We start from the raw sequence: 25111 nt of genomic DNA on the forward strand, positions 1-25111 counted from the left end.
TTTTGGTCTGGGCACAGCTAGTTTTCTTTCATTCATTATATGAGTTTGATAGCCTAGCAACCAACTGGAAAAGGTATTTCTCAAAAATATGTCTTTAATGATAGGTTAAGGTTAGGGAATGTTTTGGTCAGGGCACAACTTAAATTGCTATAGCATTATTTTGTTTAGGATTAGCATTTGTTATGTATTTTCTAATGATAGAGTTAACACAGTGCTGTGGTAATAGCCTATAGAAAGCACTTCCGTGTGCCCATCACGGAAAACAATTCCGTGACCAGGAGCACGGAAAACAATTCCGTGTCCAGGAGCACGGAATTTTGGCAAAATCCGTGCTCCTGGACACGGATTTCGTGTCCTTAACATCCGTGTCCAGGAGCACGGAATTTTTGGAGATCAGGCTGGTACTTGTGTAAATACAGAGTCGAGCAGGCACGACTGAAGTTAATAACCTGCAGAATATTGCAAACCTGCTATTAGATTTGCCATTTAGCTAAGAAAATGAGGACTCCAGGCTCTCCCATCAGATTCTTTACCACTACCTCAACCTGGGGGCAGGAGTGGAAACTTAATTACATTTAATCAAGTAGCCTATTGTAAAATTGTGTAGCTTTTGTGAGTACTTTTTTTATTATTAGCACTTTTACTTGTACTTGAGTACATTTTGACCGAAGTACTTTACTCAACTACTCTGGAACTTGGCATGAGTACTGAGTAAAAAATAGACTTATGGAGACAAAATGGCAAAATGACAAAATGCCCCACTTATCTTGGATCAATGTAGGCCTATTGCAGGGATGTCAAACTCAGGCCTGGGGGCCAAATCTGGCCCGCAGGGCCATTTTATTCGACCCGCGAGATCATTTCAAATGTGCATTAAAGTTGCTCCACATACACCATCAATGTACAATGTAAGAAAAGTTGAACATGAAATGTTGTGCATCACGGGAATATGAGTGGGCCCAGGCCAATGCAATGGCTCAAATATGCAACACAATGTGCAGGCACATTTGAACGAGTGTGAAATTTAACCGATTATTAAGCACATGCACACACAATTTTAGTACATTTAGAAAATAATAAATATTGAGTAGTTTGGCCTGCGACTTCATGCCAGATTTTGATTTTGGTCCTCAGTCAATTTGAGTTTGACACCCCTGGCCTATTGGATAATGGCTGGTGCCAAACAAGAGATAGAGGTTATTGAGGGCGACATTCAAGAAAAAGAAATATTGAATTCTCGAGAGGAAAGCTAATTAAAAGTAACTGAGCACTTTTAATCAAATTGCATTTGAAGGGACTTACTATTGAGCCATCTTCTTGGAATAGTCCCCAGGTGCAACTGCATGTATCACAAGTGGAATTGCATGGTAATATGGATTAGAGATGCACCGGATCCAAGATTCGGTTCCGGATCCGGCAGGATAATAGGGTTTTTCACAGGATCCGGGTCCGGCGGGATCTTAAGCAGTGGATCCGGTATCCGGCAGTTACCTAAAAATCAGGATCTGGTGCATCTCTAGCCTAGACTTTTCAGTGTGTCTTTCACAACCCCAATTATAGCATGGAGTGAAAGCCCTTTGGAAGCGGCCGTTGCAGGCAGTGTGGCAGTAAGCCAATGAGTCTAAAAAATAGTTTGAGCCAACGTAATGAAAAGGGCCCACGTGTGCGAGTAGGCTATGTGTTTCAACCCTTTCGTAGGATCCGTTATCCAGTTCCGGATCCGGCAGGATCTTAAGCAGTGGATCCGGTATCCGGCAGGATCCTAAAAATCAGGAGCCAGTGCATCTCTAATATGGATTACATCCAATGCAATTGTATATAGCTTGCTGCAGGCCTTTATTCTTGCTGCCTGCCTATGCTACGTCAGAGATACAGAAATCCCAGACAGGCATGATAATCTGAAATAGGATGATGTAGGCCATTTACTGAAAGATAAACAACGTGCACTGAGTTGGCCTACCAAACTGACATGTTAGAGGTGTTGTGATGAATTTGAGATTTTGTCGTGCCATTCCGGCATATCTTGTTTGTTCTTGCAGGGGACAGTTGATGGAGGCCAATGCTTCTTTGAGTAGCTGAGAAGTGACATTCATGACTGTGCAAATGTGAGGTGGCAGTAGCCATGTTGAAATATCTTATCATAGATACTATTGACACAAGTTATTGCCGCAGTTGCCAAGTAGCAAAGTACTTTTCCTTAGCCTTTAAAATCCATAGATTTCGTGTTCCCCCTCTTTCACTTGTGATCTGAAGGCATTGAACTGATTTTGATGTTTAGGCCCAGCCTACTTTTTTGAATCTCCTTAGAGCATGGGTGGGAAACCTATGTCTCAAGGGCCGTTTGCGATATAGTTTTAATGTTGTGCAGCTTCACAGGAAATATGACATATTTTGTTAAGGAAACTTGGAGAATACATTTGCAATACAATTAAGTTATATTTAAGGGACCTAGAGAAGGTGGGGTCTGTTTTATAGGTGGCTGCATTCAATATAGTCCTAAAGTGCTGGGGGAAATCCTGGTTTGTGTTCATAATACAGCCCTTGGAGGAATTTTACTGCCCTTGGATGAATTTCAAGTGGCCCCTAGAATGAAAAAGGTTCCCCACCCCTACCTTAGAGGAGGTTAGCACACAGTACCCACATGTCTGACATGAAAACATGGGAAATACTAATGAGATATTCCAAATTCTGCGGATAATATACCATTCCAATAATAATTTAAAAAAAACAGCTGACATCACAAGACACAAGGACTGTTCTCAAAAACTTTGGATGATAGGGACAATGGCATAGCCCTACATTCATCATAATAACTTTGTAATAATAACAACTTTGTGTAACACTGGGACAGTGTATTATATTAGCGTGCTGATAAAATTCCATTATTCAAAATCAATTAGTCAAAAAACCATAGGGTAAACGTTTAAAAAACATTTTCAAATTGAACGCTGTTATATAGAGTCCAGAGGAAATAAAGGATGAGACAAGAAATAGAATGCAGATGGTTTTTACATACAGTACAGAAGTTCCTGTCTTTGAACATGGCAGACAGAAGCACAGTGTTCGACAGTCTCATATGTAAAAAGGAAGGAGTAGCCTACTTGTTATCAGTGCTACACTGCACTGTGCATTATCAGCGCTGCTTCTGTTTATGAAACTGGAAGCAATGGCCTTGGGAGTGTGGACTCCACAGTCTTGCAGCTGCAGGTGTGCTCTCAGGGGATCACTAGCCCAATATGTCCTGATGACAGGGGCGTAAAGTATACCCCTGCAGCCCCCGCGAGGCAGGGGGGCCCATACGAGGTGGGGGGCCCACATGGACCCTTGACGTGGGACCCCTCCACATGATATTAGGCCCTCTTTTTTCGTTCGGGGGTCCATTCTTGGTAGCTTGCAGGGGGGTCTGAAGTACTTGCGTTACGCCAGTGCCTGATGTAATATGTACAGCAGGAATTCAATGGAATATTATATACAGCAGGAATTAACCCCTTAGCGCAGCACTATGGCTCTCTGTAATGTCATGGCAATGTTGTTATGATGTAGTTAAGCATTTTCAGCTAGTGAATAGGGTCGCCGGCGACCCCTGCTGCAGTAAGAGGCTACATGGAATATTATATACAGCAGGAATGTAGTATGTACAACAGCAATGCTGAGAGAGAGAGAGAGAGAGAGAGAGAGAGAGAGAGAGAGAGAGAGAGAGAGAGAGAGCTTTCTCACTCGGACCCCGGACAATTGCCACCTTCTTGGAGGCCTCCTGATTCTGGTCTGTAAATGTATATTTGAAAGCTCTATGAGTCAACATAGTTGTGATATTGTGCTACATAAATACATGATCACGTTTGCCAGTGATTGTAAATGTGTTCCACAATCGTATTTCCAGTGATTGTAAATGTGTTCCATTGTTCGTTTAACATACAACTATGAAAATAAAATTGAATGTCCGCACGCACACTTTCTCACCTGTTGATTTTTATAATTTCACAAGTGAACGTTTTCCAGGAATTCCCTCTTCATCAGGCTTTTTTAATCTAGTATATGCTCTATTAGTTGACGGATGAAGGCCTCTCTGGTCTCATGATGGCATGTTTGTGCAAGGCTGTTTTGAGTGGAGGGGTTTTCAAAGGATCTCATAGGAGAGTGCCTTGTTGGTAAAAGATGACCACTGCAATCAGCTGTGTAATGTAAGGTACAGAAAGAACTGCACGTCTGGTGAACAGCTCAGATATTATGTGCATGTCATTTTGCACATTTCGTTTAGTCACTTCTAAACTGATTATGCAGTGATATATCAGTGAGTCTGTCAGCTGTTGTACTCTGAGCAGTGTTTCGGTGATTACCGATGTAGCCTACAAAAGCAAATTCTAAACCTGTTTAAGAAGGCCTGTCTAAAACCCACTCATGTTTCCAAATGATATTTTAAAGGAATTTCACATTAACTAGTAAGCTTTATGAAAGTACTATGACAATGCTTTTTTCCTGACATTTTTAATTACTGAAATGTGCTACAACAAATCTATGGCCTAAGAAAGATTTTGTGTTTGACCCTCCTGTAGACAAAACCAGAGAAAAGATTAATTCTCTCCTGTTCAGTAAGTGAACTGAACTTTTTATTATAAGTATTGTAGCAAAACCCTCAACTGATAACGGATTAGGTCCACACAAGCCAGTCAAATCACCTGAAATGTAATTGGTCTGCTGTATGCAAACCATACACAAAGAAAAAAATAACTGGTCCCCATTTATCACTTGTACCTTCTCAGGCAACAGAAACTACCTGAGGCTGCAGCACATGTCTGCACACTGAAAGGTTTGTCCTGTGCTTCTTCATAATCTCTTAAATAACACCAGGGAAGCTCAAGTACTGGATCAACAGACACATCGGTTGGACGCCATGGGGGACAGAACCATGTCTTCAGCACAGACATTTGGGGAAAACTGGTTTTAGAGTTAAAAAATACTGTTGAAGCTGCAAAGAGTTCTCAAGAAAACATCTATTGGGGAAAACTAAGTTAGGCTACACCTTTTTGAGTCTGCTCTAAATTATTTTACATGTATCTACTGATACAGCACATTATCAAGGCAATATTTTATATTCCTGCAAACATATAAAGAATTGGTCTGACTTGTTAGTACAAAATATTGAGCTCATTGCAATGATTTCAAAATAGTATATGGAGTTTAAATAGTAGTAAGTCTTCTTCTACTGAAATCTAACAAACTAAAAAAATGAAAGAAACTTGGCTATTTCCACAGCTAACAGTCTCCAAGCAATAAAGGTTTATTATTGCATTAATCGTTTCCTCTTGAAAGATTTTGATAGTGCCCCTAATTCATGACTCATAGGCTACTCCAACTAGTCTAGTGACAGGTGGCCACATTTAGTTAATGCACATCATTTTGGGACCACAACCTGTTGAGCAGTCTACTGACACCAGGTGGCCAAATTTAGATAATACACATTATTTTAGGACCACAACCTGTTCAAGTGGTTTAAAATGTCACTTCTAAATTTTACATTTCTTACTGCTTTTATTAAACCATGGCGTGTGCCACTGATACGCCACAATTGTTAAGATGATTTAGATTCAACCCCCAGGTAATTAAATCTTACAGGTCAAAGAGGACATAATAGCCTATCCTATATTAATAATGTAAATCCCATCTAGTTGTGCAAGTAGGCTAGTTCTACGCTAAATGGTGCGATTATACAATATACATTCTCTAGCAGGAAAAGGCATGTCCGCGTTGAAGATAGATTTATTTCTTACATAAAATTAACCCTTTCTTAACAAAGAAATTGACACAAGATACGTTCCGAAGAAAACATTTGGGGCTGCAGGAAAAGAGGAGCAGGGAAGTGACACCAACAATCCACGACTTTCTCAACTTTCAAAGTCTTTTACGTTTAATTTATATTCCCATATCGTCTGTCCGCGTCGCAGTAGATGTTGATTGCGGTTGTGGCATTCGAGGACACAGTCCATGGTGATGTTGATATCAGGGGTCGGTTCTAGGAATGGGAAAGCAGCCGGCCACAGACCCGCTAACCGACGGTCCATCGTGTTATTCTTCATCCGCCTCCTCGTAGTTGTGTTTGATGTGTTTCCACAGTTTCTGTAGATGGAATTAAAAACACTTTTACATATCTCTTAAGGTTCCTGAACACAATCTTAACCTAGCTTTCAGGTGACTCTGGGTTGTTGCTAGCCATGGTTCCTGGTTACAGCAACTGGAAGCTAGCAACCGAGCTAACGTCAGACGTCCTCTTACGAAAGGTCAGGCCGCCAAACGGTCAGCACATCTTTGAAAGAAACACACTTACCCCGCGGTTTATCTGCTCAAATAACGTATCTCCGGCTTGGTCAAACATTCGCTCGAAGACGATGGCCCCGCACATGATTGTTATGGCGAAGGTTGATGTCCTCCTGAAGAGCAAATTGTACACACTCTTAGCTAGCGCCATGATGGAAGAAGGAATGATACGCCGGAAATCAGCTGCGAAACTTAGTAGTAAAGAAGGAAGCTTACACTTTAACATAAAAGATTTACGCTTATTCTGGATTTCTTAATTAAGTATGGATGAAGTTGGGACTTGATATTTATGTGAGAAATGTATTTCGATTGTATACATCGGGAAGCTGAAATGTCGATGATAAAACATACGTTTGATCTGAAATCGCAATTCTCCCTCCTTGGAAAGCTTTTACTTTGACATGAAGGTTTCAATAACCTGGAAGTAGTTCCGCAAGGGCATGTGGCGTTCATTTATGAAACTGGTCCCATTTTGGCTCAACAGAAGATTGTTTTCACACTAGTCAATTATGAGAGCTTGATCCAAAATGGCAGCTGCCAGGGTGCAGTTTCGCCTTTCAACCATTTGATGGCTCAGCAAGCTGGTTGCTAGGGGGCGTGGAATGTTATTTATTAGTTACCCACGAGCGGGCGTGAGATGCTGTCAGATTTGCCAGCCTCTTTGCATGGGTGATTTGGATAGCAGGCAGGCACCCGTTATCATGGTACATGGTATAATGCAACCGCGGGGTGATCGTTCATCCATAGATAATAGGACATACAATTAATTAATTTGTAAAGAAATTATCGGACGATTCATACGCTTTTAAGGATATTATTAACACCGACCAAATGGCGACTGAATGCACGCAAGAAGCGGTTCTGCTGTTCCTCGTGGAGAAAGGAGGCACAGTGAAGAACCTGGAGTTGGTTGACCATTTCAAAGCCTTCCTGACGAAGGATCCGGATAAGAAAGCAGAGATGAAAGACGCTTTTAAACAGTATGTGGATAATATAGCATTTGTGAAGGTTGATGACGGGACAAAATATGTGTGTTTGAAAAAGAAATACAGGGCGTCCGTTAAGCACAAGAAAAATGGTCACGCGCGTGCTGCTGACAATGACAACAATGCCAGAGGCGAGAATAATACGGAATTAAATTATGAAAATGACGATGATGTTTTTTCGGAAGAAATATCCAAAGGCAGTCATTTGAATAACACGCCTCAGATAACGCATGAATGTGTCAAGGAGGCAATTCTTCCTCCTTCGGCATCTGTAGGGAACGATGATGCAAAACAAGAAATACCACCTGTCTCAGGTTTCAGAAGTCGCACTGACAGGGAAGTGTTGAGCGCGACAGAGGCAAGGGATAGAACTACGAACGTCGCTTCTGACGGATCGAATGCTTCGCCAGGATTGCTAGAAGTTCCCGAAACCAACGGCCAACGCTCGAAAATGGGGACTGCAACCAGTTGGTTGTCCGACAAAAAGGACGGGGCGCCCGAGGCGGACTCTCAGAAAACGGGCGATCAGACCATCCCAAAGATTGCCGTGATTGAGGCGTCGCCACTGCCTGCACCCTCCGACGGCACCGTGTTCAAACTTCCACAACCCGTGAACGTGAACCTGCCTGTTGGTCTCTCCTCCTCATCCGGTACGGACTCCCGCCACAACGTCCAGAAAAACGGTGAAAAATGTCCCGAGCCAAGTGGCGAACCTCAGATGAAGCAGCACCAGCCCCACGACGGGGACCCGGGTTTCATGGTCTCTCTCAAAGGGATTGTGAGGAGGAGATCCCGCGGGTCGCAGCGCAGTGTGGGCTCCAACGTATCTGATGTGAGCGAAGACGGACACTTCGACACCAACAGCATGTCGGGCAGCGACTCCAACACTCCCCGGGGCAGTCGCAAGAACTTCATAGAAGTTATGATGAACAGCTCTCCACAGGTAGGTAGGCCTACTGTTTCAGTGTCAGAATTTAGAAATTACCTTTTTTTTGCTACACCCGATGACACAAAGCTCACCTCTTTACCTCTGGAAAATAATCTTGCATTGTATTGCAGTTTCTTTTTTAATATTCAATTTCTACACAGTATCAGAATGCGTAACGACGTGTAGGCCTACCTTGATAGCCTACTGCAAAGCAACATTTTGTACATTTTGTGCACTGTTCTGCATACTGCACGGTAATCACTGCGCAGAAATGTAATGCTGTAAAATTGTAGTAGGCTATTGAAAAAAGTCTTCAGTCTTCCTATTATGCATTGCTTTTCTTTTCAATCAGGGCGATGATCTTTTGGAATAGGCCTATATTTCCTTGACATAATTCCTTCATTATTCCCAGAGCTGTCAAAAGTAAAAGTTAAAAAAGAGAGAGAAAAAAGAAATCTGAGTAATCTGTGTACTTGTCTTAAGTTATGATCAACTGACTCTGCACTGGTTGGATCAAGTTTATGGTGGGTCCTTGCTGTGTTTTTAGAGTTTTTCAGTAACAACACAGTATCTCATCAGGTAGGCCTACCACAATGGAGTAAATGGTGTAACAGCCATGTAATATCATGTGCGTGTGTTGTACTACTAACACCCTGAATTAACTTTTACTTTTGACACCGCTTATTATACCTTTTCTTAATTTCCTTCGACATCAACAAGTGCAATCGGAGGTAACAGCCGCAACGCTGCAGGTGACTTTGTGTTTGTCTGTATTTGCCCAAATGTGTGTATGACTTGGTGAGTGTTTGCCTCCCCCCTCAGACGACATACAATCTGCAGGCAGACAAACAAACAGACAGTCAGGGGGGGTCACTGCCAAACCCTGTCCTTGAGGTCAGGTCAGGTCAGGTCAGGTCGTAAATAACCTCAACTCTACTCTACTCCACCCTACCTCTCCACAGGTGCGTCGCAGCATGGTGTTGCGCAACTCGGTCTACCTGTCGGCGGCGGCGCGGAGCAAGCAGGACTCACGCAGCGACAGCGAGACGGGCTCCATCATCTCGTCCAACACGGACGAGGACGGCGGCCCGGCGCCCGCCTCCCTGGACCCCATGGAGCACGAGTGGGTGCTGTGCTGCTCTGACGGCCAATGGGAGAGCCTCCACCGCCTGCTGGCCTGCGAGCCCGCGCTCATCCTCAAGAGGGACTTCGTCACCGGCTTCACCTGCCTGCACTGGGCCGCCAAGCTGGGCAAACAGGTGGGAACCTTCAGAATCTATCACATAACCAAGTGTGTAATATAATGTAGCCAGGTGGATTACACGTATTTATCGGTTTGCACTGGGCCGCCAAGCTGGGCAAACAGGTGAGCAGAGTAACCGTGTGTAATGTACACAAAATGTAGTCTGGTGAATTGGATTCATTCACCTGCCTACACTGGGCCACCAAGCTAGGCAAACAGGTGGGAATAATAACCTTCATAACCTACACTACCTAGTGTGCAGGGCTCTAAATTAACACCAGCCAAATGCTGGTGAAATTTCAGTTTGGCTGGTAGAAAAGACCATGCCTGATTATCATAGACTTGCAATCGCGATTCGATCTGAAGCCGAAGGTGTTGCGCCACTAGGAGGGCGCAGCCTGGTAGAAAAGACCTACTTACTAGCCCCTTTAACCGATTTGTGAGTGCGTGTTTGGCTAGTGAGAGCAACATCTACCTCCATAACCTACACTACCTAATGTGTAATATAATGTAGCCTGGGGTATTGGACTTATTCACCTGCCTGCACTGGGCCGCCAAGCTAGGCAAACAGGTGGGAAGAAATAAGCATGTTATCCATGGCATGCATGCCTTACTTCCTCATTTCACTTTGTCCACCTCTGTGTTTCCTATAACTATGTGCTTCTAACCTGCAGTATGTGTTTTCTATGACCCAATAATATAATGTAACCTCTTGCAATCCATCTTCTTTCATTGTTTTTGTTTTATGTTGTTGTTTTTTACACATGGCTAATAATGTTGCCATTATTGTAGCTATTTCAAAAATAAATCAGTAACCTCTAAGCTCTCTAAACCCTTACCCAGGAGCTGTTGGCGCTGCTGGTGAATTTCTCCAAGCAACACGGGGTGCCTGTCAACATCAACGTCCGCTCCAGCGCTGGGTACACGCCCCTTCACCTGGCCGCCATGCACCATCACCTGGAGGTAGTGGACACACACACACACACACACACACACACATACATGCACACACACCACACACACACACACACACACACACATACATGCACACACACACACACACATGCACACACACCACACACACACACACACACACACACACCATGCACCATCACCTGGAGGTGGTGGACACACACACACACACACACACACACACACACACACACACACACACACACACACACACACACACTTACACATTTACAAGATAACTGTGAATGACTAGTGAATTGAAGCTTAAAACGTTCATGCAGAATTCACGCTGTGTAATTACCTGAAATTGCCATGTCTTAATCTGGTACTTTAGGCTGCTTGTAATATCATAAATGTTGCTATTATATTGCTAAGCTTTTTAGAGTGAATGGGAACACCTGTGATCCTATATGCATGAAAAAAAGCGTACTAGGGGACTAGCCTCCATGACGATATGATTCGATATTGCAGCAATTTGATTATTTTCGATACTTGTTTAGAATGCCCCATGGTACGATATGATTCGATTGGATCATCGGCCATAAGGATTGATGCATCTATACAGTACATATGGATTAATATTTTCATCTAATTTTTGGACGCTCTGCTCCCTCCAGGTGGTGAAGCTGCTGGTGGGTGCGTATGACGCGGACGTGGACGTGCGTGACTATAGCGGCCGCAAGGCGTGCCAGTACCTCCCGCGCAGCGTGGCCCGGGACCTCTTCGACATCGCCGGGGGGCAACAGGGCCAACACTACCACCACCAGGGGCCCGGGGCCGCCGAGCAAGGAGGGTCGGGACACGCAGAGGGAGACTCGGACGTGGAGAACCTCCCGGGAGAGGAGGCGGGTGGTGGTGGAGGTGGAGGAGGAGGTGGCGGCGGCCGGTGGAGACTCTCGCGGGTGCTCCAGTCGAACCTCAGGCCGCTGAAGCTGCTGAACCAGAGTAGCCCGGTGGAGGAGGACGCGACGGGGGGGGACGCCGGGGGGGCTAGCGGCCGGCTCAAGCCACTCAGGAGAAAGTCGTCGCTCAGTAAGATGAAGCCGAAGCTGAGTAAGATCCGCCTGAGGAGCAGCCAGATCGTCCACAGCCACAGCACGGCCTCCTTCAGCCCCAGCCAGGCGGCCGCCGCCTATAACAGCGGCAGTAGCAGCATCCCGCACCACAGCATCTCCTTCAACGAGGGGGACCTGCAGGAGATACGTCTCAGGAGCCCGCCGCGCGCCAGGCCCATGTCCAACCTGTTTGGTTGACCAATGGACGCTACCTAGAGCCCATCCATGTCCAACCTGTTTGGGTGACCCGTGGCAGTGGCGGTTCTACCAATTTGGGGGCCCTAAGGCATACTGGAGCTGGCTTTTGGGGGGCTCTTTTTAGGGGGCGGATTTGGTGGGGCCCCTGGGCAACTGCTTAGTCTGCCTACCAGTACCCGTGGACCTCCCCAGAAACCGTATCCAGCTTGTTTGGTAGATCCATGGTCCCTACTACAACCCATGAACAGCCTGTTTTGGTTGACCCATGGACTCTCCCCAGGCGCCACCCATGTCCAGCCTGATTGGTTGACCCGTGGACCTTCCTACAACCCTCTTTGAGTGAGAGGAACCCTCCTCTTTACCACTGTGCGTGGGTCGACTCGAGATCCATGTCCAGCCTGTTTGGGTGAATCATGGACTTCCCTCTACCTGCAGACACAGACACATGTCCCTTGTGTTTGGATAGATGACGACTCAACTCCAACTAAAAACCCAGCAACATCCTCTCCTCTCCCCATCAGACTCCTCTCCAGGCCCATGTACAGCTTGTTGGGGAGTTGGGGACACTTCAACTCCCAAAACACCCTGCTCCTAAGTACCCTGTTTGGGTTGAGCTATGGAGGATCCCCCCTCTCTCTTCTCCCACTCTCCAGTGTCAGAGTTCAGGATGTATAGATGAGGGCACACCCCAGAGGTGCGTGGTGTGCAACCTGTATGGGTGCGAAAGCCATGAAAATAATAAGAGAAGTGGTAGAGTAAAACTTTGCCAAACCAAATTCCCTCTCACTGTGCTGTGTTATTCAGATTCATGCTGTGGTGTAATACGACATTAGGCGATGTGTGGTTATACTGTGTACAGTATTATGCACTATACTGGGGTGCATTTCTCGAAACTATAGTTGCTAAGTTCATTAGCTACTTTGACGTTTTCGATGCAATTTCCCATTGGCAACTACCCAAGTTGCTAACTAGCTAATATTTACGCTTTTCGAGAAATGCACCCCTGTACAGTGCTACTAGGGCTCCTCAGCTCTTCACTGTGACGTGTTTCCCATCACTGCTTCAGGTGAAAAGTGTTCATGGCCAATGGCGACATTGCCAACATGACTAAAGTACTACAAAATGTACCATGCCCCCGCGTTAACTGTGAAGCTAAAGGGCTTTTGCTAACGCAAGACCAAAAAAAATAAGTTTGTTGTTGTGCTGCTGCTCGACTGATACAGCTACAGCAGAATGGTTCTCAATAGTTCTCCTCAGTGGTATTTTGAGTTGAAAACGTCTTCTTCCTCAGGACTAAGCTATACCTGCTGGTCTTAGCATGCCGTGCATAACAACATCAGGTGTGGTCTGGTGTGTGTGTGGTGCGTGTTTTGGCAAGTGTGTGTGTTTATGCCAGGGTGTGTGTTCTGACTAATGTACACACAGTGTGTGTGAGTGAGTGATATTGTGACATTATCAGGCCGGAGACTTGGCAAGGAAGAGGTGATGCTATTGTGTGTGTGTGTGTGTGTGTGTGTGTGTGTGTGTGTGTGTGTGTGTGTGTGTGTAATCTTGGCAGTGAGTTGGCCTCTATCACGTCAATGGTCTTGGAGCATAATCTGGATCAGTGGCTTGGGATTTGCAAAGCAGTGTGTCTTGACTAGTGTGTGTGCGTATGTGTGTGTGTGCATGTCTATGTGTGTGTGTGTGTGTGTGTGTGTTAGCAAGGGATTTGCATGGTTGCCAGGTCGCATGTGACGATAAGTCACACTGGTTGCCGGCGGTAATGATTCTCTTCATTTAAAGGTGCACTTTGTAATATTTTTTAGCAGATTAGTTCCAGAATTCATGCTTCTCACATTCACAATTGTTACCTTTTGTATGAATACTGTACTTGCCACCACCATCATTCTAAGAATTCGTTATGACTGGGAGAATGGCACTTTTCATACATGAAAAAGGTGGATCTTCTCCATGTATGCCATTTTGGAATTTCCAGAATGTTTACAGACATTTTTAAGCTTCTAAACATACCGTACTCTACTTTGGTCATATTAGTATATTAGTCTATTATTCAGAAAATATTACTTTAATGAAAACATTAAATGTGGCAAAGTTTAGAACCACTGATCTACACTACACGGTGTGATCGTGAACTGAGTGATTTACATACAGTAGGCTACACTACTACAATGTTGAGCTGAATGACGTACGTATATACTGTAAGCCACACCAGTGATTATCCGAATAACAATGTAGGCTACTTGACTACATAGTGTGACAGTGAGCCAGTGAATAGCCCAACTTTGACCACATGTGCAACACTAACATCATTAGAGACGGATGTGGCTCGCTGCTTGACAAGAATGACAGAGCTTTTAGCCATTATTTTGGACCGCTAAATGCATTGATTTGATTGTATTGATGGACGTATTGATCACAGAGTGCAGTGTTGAAACTCAACACCACACACTGCTCACTGACCATAGCTGCTGATGCTTTAACGCATAGTGAGATAGAGGAGACAGTGACAGTGTGGGATTCAATACCAAGCTGTTTGAAGTGAGGCTGCTTTAAGTGAAGCTGCTGTACGTATGAAGCTTGCTTTACTCTAACCTGTGTTTATTCACTTCGGACCAGCACTTAGGCTACTGTGGCTGCCTGTTCTTTCTCTCTTTCTTCCCTCCTTTCTTTCTTTCTTTCGTTCTTTTTTTTTACAACCACTCCCATAATATGGGTGCAATTTTTCTCCACATTCCCGCCCCTGCTTAAGGGCTGTGTTTCTCACTCCTCAGTTATGATCAAGACAGGTATCTACAGGCTATTTGGCAAGCACTCTCTCTCTCTCTCTCTCTCTGGGTATGTCAGCAGCAAGCCGAAGCTTGCTGTGCTAGACAGGAAGGAATCCTCAGGAGAGGAGAGAGAAGGCTTCTGATTGGCTGAGGTGAGAAGGGCAGGGCAGTAGCATCATGGTTTTGATTTTACGTTCGATCTGGTATGCCTCCCCAAAGACACCCCCTGCCTGCTCTCTTACACAGCCATACAGGGCAGGGCAGCTCTAACACATAGCTGTGTGTGCTTATTTCGATCTTACCGGCCCCCAGAGACACCCCGCCAGCCTCCTCAGCACCTGCACAGACAGACCCCATCACTGGAGCCAGGGAAGCTTGATTATTCACATTTGCAAGTAGGGCTGGGTAAAATAATCGATATAATCGATAATCGATCAATATCATTAAAACATTTCATAATCGATTCACAGGGCACAAAATCGATTTTTTTTTTTTGTTCTTTTTCTTTTTGTTCTTTTTGTTTAATTCAGGTCTATGGAAAATACCCAGTAGGTATTATTCAATTAGGCCTAGGCCTACTTATTACAAATTAGCAATCCGTTGACACTGTCAAGCCACAGCCCTTTGACATTTTTATATAAACATAGGCAACAGCATCTTTTGGGAGAAATCCTTGCACCAACAAGGGAACGGATTGAATCAATTCGAAATGAATCGAATCGAATCAAATTTAATCGTGATTAATCGATTCAAAGCCCTAAGAATCGAAATTGATACAGGAACATGGCTGCGATACCCAGCCCTATTTGCAAGCCTGTCTTTTTGTGGTGAAAATGAGACTTCTCAGCTACAGTGTATGTGTAGCTTTGTAATAATGTTACACAAATATAGTCTACTGTTAGCTTGTCTGAGCTAGCTGAGCCCTGTCTCGGGCCACGAGTGGTCCCTAGACGAATCACACTTTGAGAAACACTGCCCTAGATCTTCGTGGTACAGACCATTCGTTCCCACCTGTCTGTTACTAGTGTCTAGGTTTTTCACGTTAAAAAAATAATTATGATGGATGTGAGCGCCCACCCGACAACTGTGATAGGAAGCATTTCCCCCCAACGCTACCATCAGCTTGCCAGAGCAATGGTGTTTTTTTGTTTTTTTTCAGATCTGACAGGTCCCCAGTGACGGGACGGCCCTGAATACATCCACAGCCCGCTATGCAGTGAGTGTAGCCAGCCATCCAGACTGACAACATCCCCCCCCATTACCAGCGAGCCCCCATACCCACTTCATACCCATTCCATTATGACAGCACCCCCTGGCCCAGACAACATCCCTTCTACACACACACACACCCACACACACACACACACACACACACACACACACACTACCACACACACACACACACACACACACACTACCACACACACACACACACACCACTACCAACACCACCCCCTAGCCCAGACAGCATCCCTTCTACACACACACACACACACACACACACACACACACACACACACACACACACACACACACACACACACACACCACTACCAACACCCCCTAGCCCAGGCAACATCCCTTCTGTACAACCCAGTGCCATTACCAGCCTAGACAACCCCCCCATCATCACACACACACCACTACCACCACCCAGAATGACCACGTTAGCAATCCTGTCATTATATATGCTGCTGCATTGTGTGTGTGTGTGTGTGTGTGTGTGTGTGTGTGTGTGTGTGTGTGTGTGTGTGTGTGTGTGTGTGTGTGTGTGGACAGTGGGGGTTGTGTGTGCATTGCAAGGGGAGTGGCTGTCCGTGTGTGTGGCACACAGAATGCTGCCTGTCCGCTCTTAAAGGGACAGTGTATGTTTTTTACTCCTTCTCAAAGATAACAAAGAAGATGAGATTTTACGATTGGAGATATTGTACTTGGGCTAATTTTACTGGTAATGCAACTCACGCAGCTGTCCTCATACCACCTCAGTTGTGTGGGATTGAGGTGTGAAGTGGGCTTATCTTATCCAATGGTGTGTTTTCGCTCGAGGGGATGAGAGCTTTCTGTAAATCTCCTACAGAGCTTACAGGATTCAGCTTGTTAGAGCACAGGAGGACATGTTTTCTCATAAGGTTAAGCTTACACTCACACACCTACATTATGGCATAACTTGTGATTCACTTGGAGGGTCTAATACTGTACAACATCTACAGTATGCTGTACTCTCCTTGGGCCTAATATACTGTAAGTCCCACTCAAATACTTATATACCGGTACATAAGATGTATAATTACTACATACTTAATGTGTACTTATGTAATGTACATGTACATGGGAGAAGGGCACTTACAGGGCTGAAAGTAGGCTGGTGCGTACAGGTGCATAGCAGGGGTGTACAATTTACAGCTGGTGCGCCGTATCGGTACGAGAACAGGTTTAATGCTACCCAAAAACCCACATTTGAAAAAAGTAAGGTCTGCACACAACCACACTATGCCATTTGAGACAAGTGTCCTCCTATGAAGAGACACCCGAAATATTCACGCAGTGATATAGATCTGTAGTGCACATGTTTATTGTTTGTTTGTGGGGGGGGGGGGGGGGGGGGGGGGGGGGGGGGGGGCACCGGTAACTACCTTTCACCCCTGCTGTCATAACACACAATATGTTACCGGTAGTAGGTACTATCTTCTCCCATACACCTGCTACATGGTACATGACTACAAGAATATTCTAGAGGAATGTGTTAATGGAATGTCTCTGAAAGTGTGATTTCTCGTCACGCACATTCAGTTCAGATTTGGTTTTCATGATTTCTTCCCATTTTTGCAGATTTGTTTCTTTTTAAAGCACTTTGTTCCTTTCCTGTATTTTACTGTTATTTTCCATATTGGTTACATGTTAATTAATATATAAAGTTGTGTCTATGAATATGTCCTGTTATGTGTAAGTATTCCATAAAAAGCGTGTTATTGATATGTCATCACTTGTACGTATAGCACACTGTATACCTTGTTACATGTTGCACTTGTTATGCCACGTATTGTTGTGGCGCTTTTTGTTGTTGGTTTAATATCAAGGGCTGGTACCTAGAATGCCAAATGATAATCTGCTCTGTCTCAGGATCTTTGTTACTGGAGAATGGTCTTTGGTTTACACAACGGTGTTTTGATACCGCACAGATAGGACATGTTGTTGCTGCTGTGACCAACTTGCTTGTGACGCATGCAGAGGTCCTGTGGTGTACAGCAGTGGTTCCCAACCTATGGGTCGGGACCCAACCTATGGGTCGCTAAAGATCCACAGGGGGTCGCGGAGCCCTCTTTATTTTAAGGGGTTTCATTTTAAATATATATAGCCCATATTGAATAAATGCATTTAACTAATAAATGCATTGCAGCAACAAATAGTAAGTGCTACATTAAACATTTATTCTATATTTGACCAAAGACGAATTGAGGAATAAAATAAGTAAAATGAGTTTTCTCAGGAAAGTTATCCCGGGTGATCGAGTGCTTGGGTCACAAAAGCTTACAATAGTAAAAATATGGGTCCCTTACGAAAAAGGTTGGGAACCACTGGTGTACAGTATACCACGGCACTCCACAGAGGACCTGTGCTGTATTGGCTTCAGTCATTGACATATGCAAAGCTGAATGTTTTTGTAATCTTGAGTTCTGATGTCTTCTGTACGGGTGTATTTAAAACCATGCTGGAAAAGAAATGATTATTATAACACTACAGTGAAATTTAAAAAAAAAAACATTTTATGACAATAAACGGCTAGTTTTGTGATGTTTAAAAGCCTTCAGACATTCAATTATGAAACAGAAAGTCCTAATGAAAATAAAAGCACACACGTACACACACACACACACACACACACAGACTCATTAAATGGAAAGAAAGAGACGGGAGTCATTCTTTCTGGGCCCTGCGGTATTGCTCCATGGTGATAGTTTTTGGTTGAAGGGAGGAGTGGGTGGGGGAAATAGGAACTGCACTGAACCGAACTGAGTCCTAGTCCTTCCCTCTCTGATTCTCTCGTCCATTTCTCTGTCCCACTCGCTGTTCCTCTGCCCTCTATCCAGGGGCATAACAGCAAATAGCATGTGAGTGAATGAATGAATAGTGCTGTAATGTATTGTCTTGTATTGTTTGAATTGTCCAGATTTAAGGGGACCCTATTGAAAATGAGATGTCACATCTCAAGAGGCACTCCCCGTAAATAAATAAATAGAAATAGATGTAGCAGGATTCCATTTCTCCAGTCAAAAAATAATCGACGCATTTATTGCTTCAATATCAACAAATTCCTTCAAAAACGTTTACTGATGATCTCTAAAGCGTCAATATAGTCTATAATATGTCTGGTGAGTCCTTCCTCCAGCCAAATATTTACGTAAATCAGACACTGTGTGGGCCCCTTATATACATTGGGCCTTGGTAACTCAGTCACACTTTAACCCCCTGTGTGACACCCCTTCCTCCGTCCCTCTCCACCACCACAGCAGCAGGGTATAGCCTGGGAACTCCCATGCTGCCTTTAGTTCTACACATAACAATCGTTCCGATCTGAAAGACACTTTGTGATTAGGTCTGGTGGTAACCAGGCAAGCAGCAGGGCGGATGATGATAGTTTTCGGTTGTGAGCTACTGCACTCAGTGCCATTACCTGTCCCATCTCGTCCCTGTTCCTCTGTCCCACTGCCGTTTCCTATTCCCCTCTCCAGTCCCCATCCATCACGTCTGCAGCAGCATGGGGTGACACTTATGGAGAGGCATGATGAGCGCAGCGGGGGAGACGAGAGGAAGCGAAGTGAGATTACACAGCTGTGAACTGTCACTGCACACATGCAGTCATGCCATAGGAGGACATTCAGTTCTATAGAGGTCCAATCATAGGACAGACATTCAGTTCTATAGAGATTCAGTCGTAGGACAGACATTCAGTTCCTTAATAAAGATTCAATCTTATACGGAAGACATTCAGCTTTATAGAGATTAAGTCATAGGACATCCATTCAGTTCTATAGAGATTCAATCATAGGACAGACATTCAGTTCTATAGAGATTCAACCATAGGGCAGACATTCAGATCTATCATAAAGATTATAGAGATTCAATCATAGTAGGACATTCAGTTCTATAGAGGTTCAATCTTATAGGGCAGACATTCAGTTCTAGAGATTCAATTTTACCATAGGACACACATTCAGTTCTAGAGATTCAATTTTACCATAGGACACACATTCAGTTCCATAGAAATTCAATCTTACCATAGGGCAGACATTCAGCTCTATCATAAATATTCAATCTTACCATAGGGCAGACATTCAGCTCTATCATAAATATTCAATCTTACCATAAGGCAGACATTCAGTTTTATTCAGATTAAATCATAGGAAAGACATTCAGTTCTGTCATAAAGGTTCAATCTTACCATAGGACAGACATTCAGTCCTATAGAGATTAAATCTTACCATAGGGCAGACATTCAGTTCTATAGAGAACAGACATTGAATTCTATGATTAAGATTCAATCTTACCATAGGGGTAGACATTCAGATCTGTCATAAAGATTCAATCTTACAGGGCAGACACTCAGTTCTGTAGAGGTTCAATCATACCATAGGGCAGACATTCAGATCTATCATTCAGTCAGACATTCAGTTCTTCTTACAAAGATTCAGTCTTATTCTAGACTTTCAATCCTACCATAACAGAAATTAATTAAAGGAGAGAAGAGTAGAGTAGAGTAGAGTAGAGTAGAGTAGAGTAGAGTATAGATTAGAGTAGAGCAGAGATCTTTTATTAATCTCGAGGGAAATTAAGGTGTCTGACAGTTTACATGAATACACAAATACAAGACATACACAAAGGCCTAATACACATTATCCACACACACACACACACACACACACACACACACACACACACACACACACACACACACACACACACACACACACACACACACACACACACACACACACACACACACACACACACACACACAGAGACATCTTGTCATAGGAAGGAGTAAGCCTACACACAGGAAGCCAGTCTTGTCCATACTCTCAATGGTCTTGCCATAGAAGAGAGATGCACTGACCCATGGGACAGAGAATCGATGTCACTATAGCGACCCAGCCTTGAGATTCTGCGTAACCATGGCAGCCTGAGCTGATGTTATGTTACAGGACAGACTTGGGTTGTTGTTGACACCCTTTTCGTGTTTTCTCTTGTTCTCAAGTATGAGAAGAAGAATTCCGCACACCGTTCATTCCACAAGCATTTATTTGTACATTTTGATGCCAACCTACCTTAGGCAAAGATGTTTTTTTATTCTAGAACATCAATACACACATGTAAACAATTAAATCAAGCTTTATTCTAGACTCATAAAAGACTCATAAATAATACAGGCACAAGTGATGATGTAACCATGGTGACGCATGATGGAGAAGTATTATCAGCTCTCTGTTTCTTCATATCTTAGGTTTTATTACTGTGTGTGTGTGTGTGTGTACATGTGTGTGTGTGTGTGTGCGTGTGCGTGCGTGCGTGCGTGCGTGTGTGTGTGTGTGTGTGTGCGTGTGCGTGTGCGTGTGCGTGTGCGTGCGTGTGTGTGTGTGTGTGTGTGTGTGTGTGTGTGTGTGTGTGTGTGTGTGTGTGCGTGTGCGTTCAGTAACATGGCGATGTGAGATCAGACCAGAGAGGAAGTGTTAGTGAGAAACTCCCTACAGGCCGCAGCGAAGCCCTCAATAACATGATGAACCACAGGATGAGGTCAGAGGACAGAATAAAAGAGGGGAGTCAGACATACAGTTTCAATTAGAGGCCTACACAGCAGCAGTACATCAGGCAGCAGACACTGTGAGAGTGAGTGTGTAAGGGATGGCAACTATAGCAGAGTGTGGCGTTAGATTGTTAGTAAACCTCCCTCCAAAAGCCTCGTATAGATGTGATGACTCTGAGATATTGGCCAAGACCTTTTTTTTAAGCTCAGTGGTATTTCACCTGTGCTTCCCATGCCAGGGAATAGAGAATAGAGAAGCAAGAGAGTATATTGAATTGACAATAAGCCACGCATCCACTAAATCAGTGGTTTTTAAACTTTTTTTGATGGCAGGACTGGAAAACGACTGTGCATTTTTGCATGCGGCCCTCCTAAAAGTTGTGGCTCAGTCTCTAAGAAAATACAAAGAACCAACAATGCACTCAGAGAGAGCTGACCTCCACCAAGGAAGCTATTTGTTAGAACATTTGATTATGTTACACCTCAATTTTTTTCAAGTTTTCTGCCTTGTTTTTGCAGAGTTTGGAACTGGAATGTCACAATTCGCAATGGTGAATCACGCAATGGAGAAGAATCTTTTTCTAAAATTCCTGGATCTGGATCGTGATCCGGATCGACACCAAAATGTAATCACTTGTTCCTTTTGTCATTTCCAACACCACCACAAAGTTAAATCAAAATCTGTTCATAACTTTTTGAGTTATCCTGCTGACTGACAGACATACAAACAGACAGACAAACCAACGCAGCCGAAAACATACCCTCCTTGGCGGAGGTTTAAAAACAACAGCAGTGTTGGCTGCTGATGACTGTCGGCTCTCCACGAAGTGCCGTGTGTATGCCAGATTACAAGTCCAGGCCCGATACGACACATTAGCAGGACCAGATTAAGATGGCCTGGGGCCCCTAAGCTACAGGTTGCTATGGACCCCCAAATTTCGCTGCAAATTTACATAGCTGAGTGTCATAATTATGAGCTAGGAATTAAGGATAGCATGTATACCAATACTGAACACAACAGATACATTTTTCAATATTGCATCTTGGCACAATTCTGTACCTTTTCACTTTTGACCAATCGAGGGGTCTTCTGGCATGTGGGGTCCCCTAGGCTGCAGCCATATCTAGCCTGTGAGTTAATCTGGCCTTGTACATTAAGAATACAGTGCCCTCCATAATTATTGGCACCCCTGGTTGAGATGTGTTTTTTAGCTTCCAATTATTTTATTTTTTTTCTAAATAATATGGGACCTTAATGGAAAAAAAGAGAAAAATCCAACCTTCAACACAAGTGCATTTATTCAGTGGGGAAAAAATCCCACATAAAGAAATAATTATTTGACATCAAATAATGTGTGTCACAATTATTAGCACCCCTGGTGTTAATATTTTGTACAACCCCTTTTTGCCAAAAAAAGAGAGCACCTAATCTTCTCCTATAATGTTTCACAAGATGGGAAAAGACAGAAAGAGGGATCTTCAGCCATTCCTCTTTGCAGAATCTCTCTAAATCATCCAGAGACCTGGGTCCTCTTCTCTGTACTCTCCTCTTCAGCTCACCCCACAGGTTCTCAATGGGGTTGAGGTCAGGGGACTGAGATGGCCATGGGAGGAGCTTGATTTTGTGTCTGGTGAACCATTTCTGTGTAGATTTGGCCATATGTTTAGGGTCATTGTCTTGCTGAAAGACCCAGTGACGACCCAGCTTCAGCTTTCGGGCAGAGGGCAACAGATTTTAATTTAAAATGTCCTGGTATTTCAAAGCATTCATGATGCCATGCACCCTAACAAGGTTCCCAGGGCCTTTGGAAGCGAAACAGCCCCACAGCATCACTGACCCACCCCCATACTTCACAGTGGGTATGAGGTGCTTTTCAGCATGCGCATCTTTCGTGGTACGCCAGACCCACTTAGAGTGTTTATTGCCAAAAAGCTCAATCTTGGTCTCATCTGACCAAAGCACACGGTCCCAGTTGAAGCCCCAATACCGCTTGGCGAACTCCAGACGCTTGCGTTTATGATTGTGAGTGAGGAAAGGTTTTCTCCGTGCATGCCTCCCAAACAGCTTGTTGGCGTGTAGACAGCGCCTGATGGTTGATTTGGAGACTTTGTGACCCCAGGATGCTACCATTTGGTGTAATTCTGTAACAGTGAGCTTTGGAGATCTTTTGATTTCTCTTACCATCCTCCTCACTGTGCGTGGTGGCAAAATAAACTTGGGTCCTCGTCCAGGCTTGTTTACCACTGTTCCAGTTGTTTTGAACTTCTTAATTATTCCTCTCACAGTGGATATGGGCAGCTGCAGTTGAGTGGCAATGTTCTTGTAGCCTCTGCCTGACCTGTGAAGGTCGACGCACATCTGCCTCACTTGTATGCTTGTGTTCCTTTGTCTTTCCCATGTTTAAGAGTGGATAAGAGAAATGGCCTCGGTGTCACGTCATATTTATACCCCAGGGAAACAGGAAGTGATGAATTACTAATTAAATGTTCCTACATACTCTGGTAAACTTTGTAAACTACTGTAGAAATGACAGAAATGCTTCAATTATATTTATTTCCTGGGAATTGTTAAGGGTGCCAATAATTGTGGAACAGGTGATTTAATGAAAAATAATTATTTTTTAGTCAGGGATTTTTTTATTTTCTTACAATTCATTTGAGTTGAAGGCTACATTTTCCTACAATTTTCAGTGTGACAGTATTCTTCTGCAATAAACACTGAATTTATTTTAAGGCTTTTAACACATCTCAACCAGGGGTGCCAATAATTATGGAGGGCACTGTAGGACAGGGAGGCACTTTAGTACAATAATAGTTCAGGAGGTGTTACACCACCAATAAGGCCTTGATGAGACGAAAGCGGATATTTTTAAACGCGGATATATTTTTATCTGTTTTACGTATAAACACGGCACGTGGATAAAAATAAGAACACGATGCTGGCTGGCATGCGTTGTAGACTGATAAATGGGATGTTTTTTTAAACCGTAGTTTTGAAATGACATTTCTAAAACTGTTTACATGTAAATGAGAAGCCAAAGCCAATGTGTTTTCATCAACATCCAGATATGTGTACAGTATATGCAAGGTCGGATTAATGCACAGGCTAGATATGGCTGCAGCCTAGGGCCCCCCACCTGCCATGGGGCCCCCGATTGGTCAAAAGTGAGAAAATTGTAGAATCATGACAAGATGCAGCATTAAAATATTCATCTGTCATGTTGCGTATAGTTCGTAGAAGTGTTGTCCCAAATTCCTAGCATGTAAGTACGACACTGTCCATGTAAATTTGTCACAAAATTTGCTTTCCGAGGGGCCCCACATCAACTTGTAGCCTAGGGGCCCCAGGCCATCTTAATGGGGCCCTGGGTATATGTACTTCTAAGTCATCCAGGTAGACAGACGCTAAATTAGAACATGGCACATTAGGAAGAGGTCAGATGAAGCGCCGTGTTACAACACCAGTAAGTCAGCCAGTCAGGGCTTAACACTAACACACGCCAGGTAGCCAAATGCGGGTGAAAGTCGGTGTTGGCTAGTAGATACCGAAGGTTCACTAGCCATTCTGGCGGGTCCGTTACATTTCTGAATGATGAGGCACCGCATTTTGTAGTTTTTTTTTTTCTTCGGACCGTCTTTGCTACAAAAGCAATACAATGCGATTTCGCGAGCCTACAATACCCATGAAGCACCTGTGTCACGTGTCACCTGTGTCTCACGCAAGCCAGGAATCTGATAGGCCTAGAGCTAGTCTTGCGAAGAGGAGTGACAGCGAGCTACCGGGACATCAGCGTGCGCTTCGAAATGTCACTGGAAACCTTCACGTGAAAAGTAGCGAAGTTCATCT

General features: G+C 44.0%; 2 protein-coding genes across 2 annotated transcripts; one reads left to right on the forward strand and one right to left on the reverse strand.

Annotated features, from left to right (window-relative positions):
* Positions 1 to 5739: 5739 nt before the first annotated feature.
* LOC134459810 (cytochrome b-c1 complex subunit 9) lies at positions 5740 to 6505 on the reverse strand. Its single transcript, XM_063212242.1, has 2 exons — positions 6323 to 6505; positions 5740 to 6114 (listed from the first exon to the last, which is right to left on the reverse strand). Exons 1-2 carry the CDS (start codon positions 6461 to 6463, stop codon positions 6064 to 6066), a joined length of 192 nt encoding a protein of 63 aa, XP_063068312.1. The 5' UTR covers positions 6464 to 6505; the 3' UTR covers positions 5740 to 6063.
* A 95-nt stretch (positions 6506 to 6600) lies between these two features.
* LOC134459811 (ankyrin repeat domain-containing protein SOWAHC-like) lies at positions 6601 to 15789 on the forward strand. Its single transcript, XM_063212243.1, has 4 exons — positions 6601 to 8241; positions 9189 to 9485; positions 10313 to 10432; positions 11059 to 15789. Exons 1-4 carry the CDS (start codon positions 7144 to 7146, stop codon positions 11692 to 11694), a joined length of 2151 nt encoding a protein of 716 aa, XP_063068313.1. The 5' UTR covers positions 6601 to 7143; the 3' UTR covers positions 11695 to 15789.
* Positions 15790 to 25111: the final 9322 nt, after the last annotated feature.

The sequence above is a fragment of the Engraulis encrasicolus genome, chromosome 12 (assembly GCF_034702125.1).
Source record: "Engraulis encrasicolus isolate BLACKSEA-1 chromosome 12, IST_EnEncr_1.0, whole genome shotgun sequence".
NCBI lineage: Eukaryota > Metazoa > Chordata > Actinopteri > Clupeiformes > Engraulidae > Engraulis > Engraulis encrasicolus.